Below are 15571 nucleotides of genomic sequence, written 5' to 3' on the forward strand. Positions count from 1 at the left end.
AACAAGGGACTCGATGTTCCCTTCAGGTATCCCTGAAAATAATATCTGCATGAGTGCCAGTTATTTTCAAAATTTGCAGCATGGAGAATCTTACATAGCTCCAACCAGGAGAGCCTGTACACTGCAATGCTCCTTCCATAGATATTGACACTCCTGGGGGCCCTCTGATCCTAATATCAACTTGCCATTAAAAAAAAACTTTTCTTCCAGAGGTTTTTAAAAAAACTATATAGCAAAATGAATGTTCGGTTAATTGGTATATCAACAAATTCTTTTTAAAAATCATTACCTTGCAGATCCCCAGGTGAGCAGAATCCAATTTTGGCAACACTTGATGTAAAGGGGGAGGAGTTGAAATCCTCAGAGATGTTTTATTTCAGCTCAAAAATGCACTGGGATGGTGACTTGCAATTCTGGTCCTGCCAGATATCCATCCCACTGTGGGCACACCTTGTACATTCACCAGAGGAGCAGCATTGGCAATCGCTAGTGCCAAAGCCAATGACAACAGTACTGTTATTTACTTTACAGAGGGGACTGTAGCATCAAAAAAAACATTATCAGACTACAGGTCGAGCATCCTTTATCTGAAGCCTTCATGACGAACGCGGTTTGGGATTTAGATAATTTTGGTTTTTGAATGTCACATAAAGCCCTAAGCTTTTAAATTAAATAGCCAGAACCTAAGCTAGCTACAGTCTAAAGTAAATAAAATGGCTGGAAAAGTAAGATTCACCACTGAATTAAAAACACAGGGTACCTGTAATAAATTCCCACTCTTGACACCATTTAAAAGTTGCTTGTAGGAGAGAGCTAATGTAAGGTAATGCTATTAATTTTAGAATCTGTAACATATGGTACAGGGGATTTTCACAGTAACTTCATTGCAGTGTGAATGTAAGCCTACCTGTGACTAATAAATAAACTTTAAAAAAAAACTTTATGTGGATTTAATTCTGCAACCACAGTTTAAAATAAATGGTTTCATTTGAATTTCTGTTGAACAATTAGCAATCAAGGTAATTGGGGAACAGGAAAGCAAGTTGCTCGTGAGAAACTATGCTTGATGAAGTTATGACTTTAATAGTGCCGCTGAATTCAAGGAGCTCTCTGTTTTGAAGGAGTTCAACAATATGAACTTATGTTTTGTAGAATCATAGAATCCCTATGGTACAGAAGAGGCCATTTGCTCCATCGAGTCTGGATTGACTCTTTGACAGAGTATCTTACCAAAGTCTTCTTCGCCCGCCCTATCCTGTAACCCCACACATAGTTCTCCCCTTTGTACTCTATGATTGGTATGCTTTGTTTGTATAACACGCAAGAAACAATACTTCTCACTGTATACCAATACATGTGACAATAATAAATCAAATGTAATTTACCATGGCTAATCCATCTAACCTGCACACCTTGCGATACTAAGGGGCAATTTAGCATGGCCGATCCATGTAAGCTGCACATCCTTGGGTTGGGAAGAAACTGGAACATCCGGAAGAAACCCACGCAGACATATGGAGAACGTACAAATTGCACTTGGTCACCCAAGGCCAGAATTGAACACGGGTCCCTGGAACTATGAGGCAGCAGTGCTAATCACTGTGCCACCCCCATGTACTGCTTTAATTGCTCTGTACTTAGAAGGGAATCTTTATTTTCTGCTATCTGTGCGGCTTGGGATAAAAAAAACTTGACAAGAGAATGTGATTCTATTTATGGCTTGTTTGTATTGGGAAGAAATGTGTTATTTGTTTATGATGTTATGTAAATGCTGAGGAGGCCAGGGAAAAAATAACTTTTGTCTTTAGTCTCTATGTTACAGAGGTGGGCTGAGAGAAGATAATTTTCACCCTATAGCTAGTAGAAGAGGCAAACTTGGTCCAAAGGAATGGGGAATGAAAGACCAAGAGATAAAAGTTGAGAAACAGTGGTCTTTTTTGGCACAGTGCTACCATGGATTCTGGGGTATGACTTGGACACAGTTTAACATCACTTCAATGACACAGGGAGAGAGAGAGAGAGACACCAAACATTCTTAGGATCTTAAGAGATGACAAACTTCTATGTTAGAATGATGCAATCCATACAGAGCAGGAGGCCATTCAACCATTGAGTCTGCACCGACTCTCTGAAAGAACATCTTACCCAGGCTACTTAAAGGTCTCAATCCACCTGCACTGCAATTTTGCAGCCTATGGGGGAAGGTGGGTCAAGTCCAGCAGTTTTGACTGCAAGTGCTGCTTTCGGGCAATAAGTCGGGTAGCCCCTTTGCCATCAGGAGGCATCACCTCCATGGTTGTATCTCTCCCTAATTCCATCCCATAGCCTACTGAACCCCAACCCCCATCCTTTCTTGGGTGACCCACCCAAAGTTCAGACACTTCGGGGGTGATTCTCCCACAAAAGTTCTAAGTGTCATTCTCGGGCCAGCCCTGACCTGCCCCCCCCTCACACATCCCGGAGCACCCCGATCTCCAGCGCCGCCACCCCCCCCCCCCCCCCCCACGCCACAGGTGTGACGATCCCCCCGCAGCAGATCTCCCCCTCACAGGAGGCAAACCTCCCAGGCAGACACCCCCAACCTCAGGCAGATCCTCACTCGGCAGACCATTCCCACCATGAGAGGCAGACACCCCGGCAGACCACCACCCCCCCAGCCTGCCCTGATCGCTGGCCTCCCTCCAGCCCTGATCATTCCCAATGCAGAGTGGCAGCAGGAGCTCCCACCCCCACCGATTGCCCCTAAGCCCCACCCTCTAGGCCCCGCCCCCAGGCCCTACCCGATGCCTGGTGAATAGTGCCAGGGTGCCCATGCCCAGGGGACACCTCCCCCCACCGCCCGACCCCCTGGGGGGCTCTGATTGCCCCCTTCACTCCAGCGGGGTCTCACGCTAGTTCCCCAAATGTGGGGAGCTAGTCTGAAACCCAGAGTGAAATTGCACTGATGGGGTGGGAGATGCTAGCGGCCTGGAGACTTCAGTCTCGGGCCCGATAATGACATTTAAATTACATTAAAAAGAGATGAAAATAATTTACCAGCTGTTCCCACCGATTTCCAGCATGGTCCCGACTGCGGTGGATATCCAGCGCTCGGAGATGCGCGCGCGGTGAGAACGCATGCGTGAATACCACAAATCAACCCACAAGCAATTCTCCCGGTCCAGCCATGCTAAAAATTAGCACGTCGGGATGGGAGAATTGCCCCCAACATTGTTAGTCCCATCAGTGACCGCTACTCTTTCCTGGTATTGCTGAGACCACAGAGCTGTGAACCAATTAGCTTTCAGGGGCTAGGTTTCTTTCTTGATATGGGCGGAATTTCCATTTTGACCCAATTAAAGCTGCCCCAATGTAATATCGTCATGGGGTAGCTAGATTTCTGGTCAGCACCAACTTTTAGGTCAGGAGTGGGATTAGTTCTATTTATTGACCACAGCTCAGCCTTCAACGCCATTATTCCCATGAAACTCATCTCCAAACTCCATGGCCTGGGCCTCAGCTCCTCCCTGTGCGACTGGATCCTGAACTTCCTAACTCTCAGACCACAATCAGTAAGGATAGGCAACAACCACACCTCCGCGATCATCCTCAACACCGGTGCCCCGCAAGGCTGTGTTCTCAGCCCCCTACTATACTCTTCGTACACCTATGACAGTGGGCTTGATTTTACCATTTTGATTCTAAGTGCTGAATCTGGGCGCAATTCAGATCCGACTTGGAAAATTGCTTTCAGGCGCCCCCATACACACTTAGCTTGAAAAAAAAGTTGCGAGTCTGATTCACGCTGTGGGTGGGCCTTAGCGCGGCCGAAACGCTGCAGTTCTGATCAGAGCTCTGAACTGCGCAAATACAGTGAAAAAAATTTGAAAAACACGCCCCTGTCACATCGCTCTCAGGCTGCAAAAAGCAGATAAAGCGGCCGGGGAGCGAAAAGCGGGAGCGATGGCATCCCCCCCCCACATATCGCCCCACTCCCACAACATAATTGTCCCCCTTATCCACCCACCCCCCACTACCCAGACTGATCATGATCCCCAGCCCCCCTTCCCCCCCACCGATCGCCCGCAGAGTGGCAGCAGTCCCCCCTGTCCCTCACCAGAGATCCATCTGGCCCCCCTCCCGCCCCCCCCACCAGAGAATGATCGGACCGCCTTCCCCCCACCACCCACAGCAGAGAGCGATCGGGTCTCCGTCATCCCTTCCCCCACACCCCCACCAGAGAATGATCGGGCCGCCCTCCTTCCTCCCCTCCCCAGAGAGCAATCGGGCCTCCCTCCCCCCTTCGCCCTGCCCCCCCCCCCCCCGCCCCCGCAACCAGAGAATGATCGGGCCTCCCTCCTCCCACCAGAGTGTGATTGGGCCTCCCCCCCTCCTCCAGAAAATGAAGTGGCCCCCCTCCTACCCCCCATCAGAGATACATCTGACCCGCCTCCTCCTCCCTCCCCCCCATCAGAGAATGATCTGGCCCACCTCCCTCCACCTCCCCACCACCGATCTGAGTCAGAGAGCCATTGGAAACTCTGAACTTACCTCTTCAGAAGCTGGAGCGGCCGAAACAGACCTTTGCCGAGCATGTCTGTTTCGCGCCCAATTTGGGCGCGCGAACGCGATGATAAACGGGGAAATGCTGGTAAAGTTGGTCGGGCAGCCCATTAATTCAATTTAAATGCATGCAAATTTGTGCCCGTTTTGGGCACATAGAAAGCCACAGCACAAACAGGCCCTTCGGCCCACAAGTTGCGCCGATCACATCCCCACCTCTAGGCCTATCTATAGCCCTCAATCCCATTAAATCCCATGTACTCATCCAGAAGTCTCTTAAAAGACCCCAACGAGTTTGCCTCCACCACCACCGACGTCAGCCGATTCCACTCACCCACCACCCTCTGAGTGAAAAACTTACCCCTGACATCTCCTCTGTACCTACCCCCCAGCACCTTAAACCTGTGTCCTCTCGTAGCAACCATTTCAGCCCTTGGAAATAGCCTCTGAGAGTCTACCCTATCCAGACCTCTCAACATCTTGTAAACCTCTATCAGGTCACCTCTCATCCTTCGTCTCTCCAGGGAGAAGAGACCAAGCTCCCTCAACCTATCCTCATAAGGCATGCCCCCCAATCCAGGCAATATCCTTGTAAATCTCCTCTGCACCCTTTCAATGGCTTCAACATCTTTCCTGTAATGAGGTGACCAGAACTGCGCGCAGTACTCCAAGTGGGGTCTAACCAGGGTCCTATAAAGCTGCAGCATTATCTCCCGACTCCTAAACTCAATCCCTCGATTAATGAAGGCCAGTACGCCGTACGCCTTCTTGACCGCATCCTCCACCTGCGAGGCCGATTTAAGAGTCCTATGGACCCGGACCCCAAGGTCCTTCTGATCCTCTACACTGCTAAGAATGGTACCCTTCATATTATACTGCTGCTTCATCGGTTCAGATCACGTCCATTTTCGGGCCTTGGTAAAGTGGGCATCTGTGCGGACGGGGCGTGGATCGCTCTAATCACCTCACACCCGACTTTACCAAGTTTTCGCGCCCGTTTGGTAAAATCGGGCCCTGTGTGGCCAAATTCCCCTCCAATGTGATTTTCAAGGTTGCTGACAACACCACCGTAGTGGATCGGATCTCAAACAATGAGATAGAGAATCTGGTGAACTGGTGCGGCAACATAATCTCTCCCTCAATGTCAACAAAACGAAGGAAATTGTCATCAACTTCAGGAAGCATAAAGGAGAACATGCCCCTGTCTACATCAATGGGGACGAAGTAGAAAGGATTAAGAACTTCATGCTTTTAGGTGTCCAGATCACTAACAACCTGTCCTGGTCCCCCCATGCAGACACTATAGTCAAGAAAGCCCACCAATGCCTCTACTTTCTCAGTAGACTAAGGAAATTTGGCATATCAGCCAAGACTCTCACCAGCTTTTACAGATGCACCACAGAAAGCATTCTTTCTGGTTGTATCACAGCTTGGTATAGCTCCTGCTCTGCCCAAGACCGCAAGGAACTACAAAAGGTCGTGAATGTAGCCCAATGTATCACGCAAACCAGCCTCCCATCCATTGACTCTGTCTACACTTCCCGCTGCCTCAGCAAAGCAGCCAGCATAATTAAGGACCCCACACATCCCGAACATTCTCTCTTCCACCTTCTTCCGTCGGGGAAAAAGATACAAAAGTCTGGAGTCACATACCAACCAACTCAAGAACAGCTTCTTCCCTGCTGCTGTCAGATTTTTGAATGTATCTACCTTGCATTAAGTTGATTTTTCTCTACACCCTAGCTATGACTTTAACATTACATTCTGCACTCTCTCATTTCCTTCTCTATGAACGGTATGCTTTGTCTATACAGCGCATAAAATATAATACTTTTCACTGTATGCTAATACACGTGACAATAATAAATCAAATCAAATCATTGCTATTCATGCATGATGCGAACAGGAAAACAAAATCCCAGCTATTACTCCTATAATTCTAGAAATAAAACATTTGCAGTTGATCAGCTTTTAAAAGCTGCCAAATTCTATGGCTATCTTATATGGTATTAGACAATGGTAATGACTATTTAAATATCTTCTGTTCTCCGTTTGGCTAGAAGGCACGTTCAGATTGAGTTCTTGCATCTAGTGGAGTGGATGGTTCTTGATGTGGAATGTTAAAATTTATAGCACCCTCTTGGAGTGAAGGATCCCTAACTTGATCAGCTACAAGTGTCCAAACTGAAGATATTTTGGGAAATTTCGACCCAGTTAGGGTACATAACATGATTATCTCCATAACAGCAGAAATCGATATTAAAATTGACTGTCACTTGGAACTGTTTCATTAGGGGCGGGGCACGGTGGTTACCACTGCTGCCTCACAGCGCAAGGGACCCAGGTTCAATTCCAGCCTTGGGTCACTGTCTGTGCGGAGTTTGACGCTCTCCCCATGTCTGCGTGGGTTTCCTCTGGTTGCTCCTGTTTCCTCCCACAGTCCAGAGATGTGCAGGTTAGATCGATTGGCCATGTTAAATTGACGCTAATGTCAGGGGGATTGGCAGGGTAAATGAGGGTTACGGGACTAGGCCCTGGGTGAGATTATGGTCGGTGCAGGCTCAATGGGCCAAAATGGCCTCCTTCTATACTGTAGTGATTCTATGATTATGCATGGGAAATAGAAAAAAATCATATTGTACAATAAACGGCACTCTGGTGAGATTAGAGTTGGTTTAAAAAAAGATTTTATTATTGATATGTCATGACCACAGGATGTTCCAATGTGCTTTACAGTCAATAAAGCACTTTTTGAGGTGTGGTCACTGTTGTAATGTAGGGAATGTGGATCCTGCAACTTCCACAAAAGACAATGTGTTATCGATTGGATAATCTGTTTTAGCGATGTTGATTGAGGAATAAATATTGGCCGGAATGGCCGGCTGGGGGAATAATTCACCTGCTCTTCTTTAAAATGCTGCAATTAAATATTTTCTATCCATCTGAGAGTGGAGACAGGCTTAACATCTCATGCAAAATATAGCACCTCAGACAGCACAGCACTCCCTCAGTATTGCAATGGAGTGTCAGCCTTGATTTTCGTGAGCAAGTCTAGGGGTGCGATTAAAGCTAAACATTGTGGGTTCAAGTTAAATTGATCTGAGTGCTTGAGGCTAATGCTGAATACAAAGAGTAGAAAATTCTCACGCCCGACCAGTGGTAAATTTTATCTTGAGCAATGTTCAAAATATACCGAAGTGTACAAATGTATCTGATTTATAACCACAAATGAAATTGGTTCAGTTTTATACTTAGAAGAATCATAGAATCCCTACAGTGCAGAAATAGGCCATTCGGCCCATTGAGTCTGCACTGACTCTCTGGAAGAGCATCCAACCCAGCCCCTCCCCACTGTCCAATCGCCGTAATCCCGAGCATTTATCATGATTAATTCACCTAACCTACACATCTTGGGACACTAAGGGGCAATCTAGCATGGCCAATCTGCCTAACCTGCACATCTTGGGACTGTGAGAGGAAACTGGAGCACCCGGAGGAAACCCACGCAGACATGGGGAGAGCAAGCAAACTCCACCCAGACAGTTACCCAACGCCGCAGGTCCCTGGCGCTGTGAGGCAGCAGTGTTAACTTGGGCTGTCTACTTGGGTTGAGCCTATCTCTGGCATCCCCTCTTGGACTAGTCTTTGCTGTTCTGTGGTTATGCTTTATTTCCACGTAGGTGCCCCATTACAAGTCTGCAAACATAGGGTAACCATCTCAGCTATCAAATTGGCCACCTCACCCAGGATTTGGGATGAGGATATTGTGAGGGTCAAAGGAGAAGGTGGAATTCTGTTTCAGCTCACACTTAGTAGTCCAGCAGCACCGTGGAGTTTGTCCATTTTATAGGCTGAAATATCCAGTTTCTGAGGTTGGTGGAACATTTTTCTTGTGTATGGATTTCTGTACAAGTTACCTCTGATCTTTTGCATGTACTTTTCAGGTATCAACTATAGGCAGAAAGATACAGTTGAACTGACCGCCATATGATGCAAACTGTTAGCTGGTTGACTTTTAAAATCACAATGCTCTGAAAAACAGATTCCTGACTTTGCTTTTCCTGCATCTATTCATAACAGAAGAGTGTTTTGTGAACAGCAATTACATAAAGCACATTTTAATTACTTGATTTTTCTTTTCTCTCCAGCTTCATTGCTGAAGGAGTGAATGTAAGCTTTATTACAATGTTCATAATAGAATGAAGCTTGCCAACCGTATCTAGTGTTGTACATTCAATCAATTTCAGCAATGTATTTAAATGAATGTATTCAGTGCAAGGTCAGACCAATTTATTATATGAGTGGTAAGTGGATTCAGACATATAAGTGCTGCTGAGTGTAATGCATTTGTGTCTTGAGAAGGAGCTATTGTAGTTTCAGCAATAATGTCCCTGCAAGTGTCAGCTGACATCGCTCTTGAAGATTTTACACTGCTGCAATCACTTATATAGAGTTATGCACTTTTGTGACCTTTTATCCTCTGAGGTAAAATGTTTAATTTGCAAATAGCCATGAAAGAACAGGAAGGACTGATCTACTTTACAAATCCCCATCTTTTCCCCTCCCTGAGGTAACTGAAAATCTCTAAGTAGACACACACTTTAAATAACGTGGGCTGTTTCTGTGGTGATAATGTAATAGTTTAATTCTTGTTTATAAAGTTTGTGATATTTCTGCTGATTGATGACTGCATCTTAATTAAAAATAAGACTTCCTAAATCAGCTTCATATTAGATCGTGGGAAGAAACAGAAAATAGATTTATTGAAATTATCCCTTCCAGTGCTCCAAAAAACTGCCACAAAGGGTGGGAACCTCATTTAAATACATTTTAATGGCTTTGCATATTATTAAAGGGCCTACGTTTAATTATGAAGGGGCGGTCGTGTCTCACGAACTTGATCGAGTTTTTCGAGGAAGTGACGAAGATGATTGATGAAGGTAGGGCAGTGGATGTTATCTACATGGACTTCAGTAAGGCCTTTGACAAGGTCCCTCATGGCAGACTGGTGCAGAAGGTGAAGTCGCATGGGATCAGAGGTGAGCTGGCAAGGTGGATACAAAACTGGCTTGGTCAAAGAAGACAGCGAGTAGCAGTGGAAGGGTGCGTTTCTGAATGGAGGGCTGTGGCAAGTGGTGTTCCTCAGGGATCAGTGCTGGGACCTTTGCTGTTTGTAATATATATATATATATATATATATATATATATATATAAATGATTTGGAGGAAAATGTAACTGGATTGATTCGTAAGTTCGCGGATGACACAAGGGTTGGTGGATTTGCGGATAGCGATGAGGACCATCAGAGGATACAGCATGATATAGATCAGTTGGAGACTTGGGCGGAGAGATGGCAGATGGAGTCTAATCCAGACAAATGTGAGGAAATACATTTTGGAAGGTTTAACACAGATAGGAAATATACAATAAATGGCAGAACCCTTAAGAGTGTTGATAGGCAAAGGGATCTGGGTGTACAGGTACACAGGGTCACTGAAAGTGGCAATGCAGGTGGAGAAGGTAGTCAAGAAGGCATACGGCATGCTTGCCTTCATCGCCGGGGTATTGAGTTTAAAAATTGGCAAGTCATGTTGCAGCTTTATAGAACCTTCGTTAGGCCGCACTTGGAATATAATGTTCAATTCTGGTCGCCACACTGCCAGAAGGATGTGGAGGCTTTGGAGAGGGTACAGAGAAGATTTACCAGGATGTTGCCTGGTATGGAGGGCATTAGCTATGAGGAGAGGTTGGAGAAACTTGGTTTGTTCTCACTGGAGCGACAGAGATTGAGGGGAGGCCTGATAGAAGTCTACAAGATTATGAGAGGCATGGACAGAGTGGATAGTCAGAAGCTTTTTCCCAGAGTGGAATAGTCAATTACTAGGGGGCATAGGTTTAAGGTGCGAGGTGCAAGGTTTAAAGGAGATGTACGAGGCAGATTTTTTACACAGAGAGTAGTGGGTGCCTGGAACTCATTGCTGGGGAGGTAGTGGAAGCGGATACGGTAGTGACTTTTAAGAGGCAGCTTGGCAAGTACATGAATAGGATGGGAATAGAGGGATATGGTCCCCGGAAGGGTAGGGGGTTTTAGTTAAGTCGGTGCAGGCTTGGAGGGCCGAAAGGTCTGTTCCTGTGCAGTAATTTTCTTTGTTCTTTACATGCTGCATGAATCCCCTTACCAAAAATTCAAACCTTGCTGATGTGACATCATGTTGGCGAGGTCCACAACAGCTTAAGGAAAATGGGAAACAGGGGTTCCTGCACGGGGTGCCAAAGTCACTCTAGCCCCTGGAGGAAAAGGGCATGTCCGGGTACTGTCCCTGGCATAGGTTGACACTACCAAAATAGCAGTGCCAGACTGTGCCGGGGAAAGTGCCAAGGAGTGCTTTCTGGGGGGCCCAATTGTGGGGGAAAGGGGGGATTGGGCATTCCTGTTATGTCTGGTGGGTGGGGCGGGGGTCAGAGAGCCCCTAATAATTGTGCGGTGGGGGTGCAGGGGAGATCTCCTGATAATTATGCTATTGTGGGGAGGAGGGGTGGGGGAGGCGGTGGGGAAAGAGCCACCGATAGCTTTGTGGTGGGGGGGGGAGGTGGGGGGAGGGGAGCTAGGGGAGTTTAGGTTAAGGTCAGTTCTGATCGGGGCGCCCTTTAAAGATGGCACCCTGATCTCTGTGGAGCTGACCTTGCCGGTGCTGTCAGGCCTCATCCCACCAGAATGATGGTGTAAACCCGATTTATTTTTTGTGTCAGAGTGGCAGAAGATCTGGTCTGAAAATTCAGCAGTACATCTGGTGAGATACACACCATTTTTAGTTAGCGTCTGACACTGACAAATTATGGAAAAATTCCACTCAGTAGTTATAAAGTATAAAGAACCTTTCTTTATTTACAAATCCACCAAATTAATCTATTTGCTGTCGAAATCTTAGTATGAGCTTTTCATTCATACCATTAGCACAGTGAAACGTTTATTAAAAAGTCATAAGTATACTGTTTGTGATTTTCCACCACTAATGTTAACTGATGAAAAATCTTGGGCTTGTTTTCTCATCAGCTGCCACTGGCAACACTACCAGTGGCATATGATTCTCAGAATACTCCCTTAATAACAGCCTCATGAGTGGTGACTCACTAAAGCATGATTGTTTTCATTCTGAAAATTGAAATATGTGTTTGTATTCAGTTCTTTTCAACAGTCTCAATGTATGCATTGAATAAAGATCAATTAGTGGGCTTCCTTGCTGTATTATCCCCCCATGTTAGGAATTCTTCCTGCCCTCCACTGACGTGACATCATGTTGGTCGGGCTTACAACAGGTCTGAACCAACAGGGACCTGGCAAACGGTCCCTGCCGGGGTGCAAAGGTATGAACAGACCCTGGCGGAGGATCATGCCCAGGCAGGAGTACCCTGGCACTGCCAGGGGCAATGCAGGGAAGTGCCTGGACAGTACCGGGGTCAGTGCCCAGGTCAGTCAGGGGCCACTGCTAGGGAAGTGGGGTTTCCTTGGGGAAGTCCATGAGAAGGGGTTCCGGTGTCTGTGGGGTGAGTCTCTGTGCCTGTGGGGGGAGTTGCCCTTGTCCGTGGAGCCAGGCAGTCCCATGCCCATGGGGCAGGTCCAGTGTCTTTGGGAAGGTGGGGGTGGTTCCTTTGTTTTTAATTTGGGATGCACCTGAGCCTGCCCTGCCAATGAGATGTTGTGGGATTCGCCTACAGAATTTATTTTAACTAAATGTCAAGAAAATGTGGTGGGAAAGGCTGGCAGTAGAGTTGGTGGGCTACACTCTTCTTTTCCCACCCAAGATGGCATTTAGTCAAAAAATGTGTCTATCCCTCACTACGGAGTCCTCTATTACAATTGCATTTTTACTCTTTGCTGTTCCCGCCTGTACAGTTCCTTGTCCAATTCTGCCATGGTCCTCCAAGGCTTCAACACTCACTGCAGCCTCCAATGCATTCGGGAGTTGCAAACCCCCCCCCCCCCCAACACCCTCTTGTACTTCCAGATTCTTCCTACTCATACAAATGGGTATTCATTTACTATTCTGAACGCTTACTGTCTGTGGAGTGGCCACATTCTAAAACATACAATCCAATAAACACTCATTTTTCCTGATACTCTGCAGTGATTCCAACTGCCCCTCGAAAACTCAGAAATGCTGAGCTCAACTTGAGACACGTCCTACACACGTGGTCACCCAAGGCATGTGAAATGTTCTGAAGTTCCCACGTGGTGTAGGAATTGCAAGCAATCGGTATCAGATCATGATCTAACTGAAAAACCCTTTATAGTTACAATATAGCTGGTATCTCGTCTAAACTATTCATTTTCATAAATGCTTCATTACAGAATTTCACTTCTGTATTCGGATGTCACCAATGATTAAAACAAAAATTGCTTAAATCTCCCAGATTTTTGTAACAATGGTCCAAAAGTGTGTTTGTACCTGATTTGGCAGCAAGTTCAGATCCTAAAAAACAAAATAGTAAATATTAATACTGCGCATAATAGTCAAAGAAAGTGGACAATACACAGATAGCTTACTATAATTGTGCAGTGTTCAAACTGCACCACAATTTAGAAAACTGGCTGATTTTATTTATTTTTTGACTTCACAGATGCATAAATGGAACACATCACAAATAAAGCTAAACCGGATTTGAAATCTCAGAATATACATACTTTTTACTTCAACTGAAGGAGGTTTCTCTGGGAAATGAAATCATAGAATGAGATCTTGCTGCTTTGTCTTATCACATTTTGTTTGGCACAATAACATTTCATTGATTCACGTTCAAAAATCTACATAATTGGTTGGCACAGAAAGCATTAAGCAGACAAGCAAAAAAGCAGGAGAAAACTAAATACACTTCAAATGATTGTTTGAATGCACTGCAGGCATGAAGCAAAAGGAACAAAACTGTGTATGATACACCAAAGTTAATTCAAGTAATTTGAAAAAGTCACAAATCAAGAATGCCATATTGGTTTATGGCGCACTGTTTGTGCATTAATACACTTCAAGCAAGTTGTTGACCTTTTATCTTAGAATTCATTAGAGACGCATTGATTCTTAAATGATCAATTTGCCTACATCAGATGTCAATCTCAAATCGATATATTAGGATTATACCACCTATGTTTGTTTAAATCTTCCATAGACATTGCTGCCAAATGTAATTTGCTGAGTTGAGCACTTCACTTGTATTTAGTCACCAGTAGTCCTTCCCAGCAGAAGTCAAACAAACATACATGGTTGTATAAGTAGCATGCACCTAATTATCACATGCACACATAGTGTGCCCAAACTACATACTTGCTGCTTTTTGCTGTGTTGAACTGGCTGGAAAAAAATCAGGTGACAAAGTGAATTGGAAATTACTGGAGGTGAGAATGAAAGGTTGTCAGCTAGAGTTTTATTTCTTACCTTGACTTTCTAATCTGATCACAAGAGAAATCAATACATAATTATTTTTTTAAAAACTGAATATATTTAATCATGCAGAATGCACATCATGTATGAACACTGCCTGCAGTGTCTGGTCTAGTTTCTGAACCTATACTTAGCACAGTGTAGCTGAACATTGGTTCGCACATGAACACACGTGGAGCATGGTAATTGTATCACGGTGTCTCACACAATGCATTTTGAGGACTAATCTTTCACTGTAAAGTGTAAACATTCTTATTGTTCAATAGTACATCTCAGACTAAACCCTTACAAATGCAAATTGGTGCTGTTATTAATTTCAGGGCATATTTTACACTTTGGTGTTCTTGGCGTTGAAAAGGAAAAGCAGCGTTAAAATTAGGTGCACCTCCTGATTTTCGACAGAGTCCCAAAACAGTTGAAGAGTATTTTATCAGTTTTGTTGTGGTGTGTAAAATGGATGGTTGCCAAACAAATCTCCTTTAAGGGGTCCTTAACTATCTAAAAGTTATCAATTAGCAATGGTGGTTATGTTGAGGAACAGTTCACAGGATGCATTCACAGCTACTTCGTAAGTTGGTACAAAAGCAATCGAATGGACTGAGTAGCACAGTGGGACAATTAAACAATCTGAATTGAGGTTATTGTCAGAATAGATTAAGAAAATGAAGTCAAGGACAACAGGGAAAGACTATAAAAGAAAAATGTTTGAGAAATGAAAGGCACCTAGCCCAAGTTAATTGGATAAACCCAACGAACAGCGATGAGAAATATTTGAGTACAATTTCAGTGGAGGAGTATCAGAAAAAAGATTGAACATCTCCTGGGATGTTTCCTGAGAATTTCCTACCAGTCTCTTTATTGAAAGGTCCTTTATGTGTATCATGGAGCCTCAATTTACAAGTTATGAGTGGCCTCACACGTGAAAGATGTATTCTAACCGTCAATCTCAGGAACCTACCCAAGATGACTGTGGCCAGAGTTCCGATGTAGTCAAGGCAACATGTAACCCAATGTCATTTTAAGTTAGAGGGAGCATTGCATAGGATTCAGTGAATAAAATGGAGATAAAAATATGGAAAATTGCACTGCAATCTGGCTGTTCTGCAGCAAAAGTTATTTAAACAATGATTAATATATGTGCAGATCAAGTAAATGGATACCAGATTTAAGGCAATAATAAACCAGAAGCACAGAACCACATAACCACATTCCAAAATAGAAGAAAGCCATTCTTTCAATCACTCTGATGTCAACTCTTTGCTCAGGCAATCCAAATCTAATCTGCGGAATTTTACACTGATTAATTTTAATAGGTGGGAAATCCTTCAGGAACTATTGACACCACACCCAACATTCCCGACGTGGAGCAGCTGAGATGCTCCTTTAAAACTTAACAAAAGGGATGACTTATTGAGCCCAGAAGCTGACATTAAGAATAAGCAGTTCTTTTTCCTGGAGTCATAATCACTCTACCCTAGTGAATCTTATACATAGCGCCAACAAAAGTGGCCTTGAGCTTAGCGGCATTCAATTTTTTTTCATCTGGCTCATTTCACGAATCAGTGTAGGCTGGCTTTTTCCCAAATGCCTCCTGA

The 15571-nt window shown here is 44.8% G+C and overlaps 1 protein-coding gene across 50 annotated transcripts in view; it reads right to left on the bottom strand.

Moving 5' to 3' along the window:
* trdn (triadin) overlaps positions 1 to 15571 on the bottom strand; it is a 452817-nt gene that overhangs the window by 51715 nt on the left and 385531 nt on the right. For 45 of the 50 annotated variants that reach the window (XM_078212798.1, XM_078212806.1, XM_078212805.1 and 42 more), the window contains 3 exons: positions 13860 to 13886; positions 13226 to 13252; positions 12990 to 13013 (listed from right to left, as the gene is read on the bottom strand). In XM_078212798.1, coding sequence (XP_078068924.1) covers positions 12990 to 13013; positions 13226 to 13252; positions 13860 to 13886 — 78 coding nt within the window. The remainder of the gene's footprint in view (positions 1 to 12989; positions 13014 to 13225; positions 13253 to 13859; positions 13887 to 15571) is intronic. The other 5 variants (XM_078212774.1, XM_078212773.1, XM_078212766.1 and 2 more) reach the window with 3 other exon arrangements.

The sequence above is a fragment of the Mustelus asterias genome, chromosome 5 (genome assembly GCF_964213995.1).
Source record: "Mustelus asterias chromosome 5, sMusAst1.hap1.1, whole genome shotgun sequence".
NCBI lineage: Eukaryota > Metazoa > Chordata > Chondrichthyes > Carcharhiniformes > Triakidae > Mustelus > Mustelus asterias.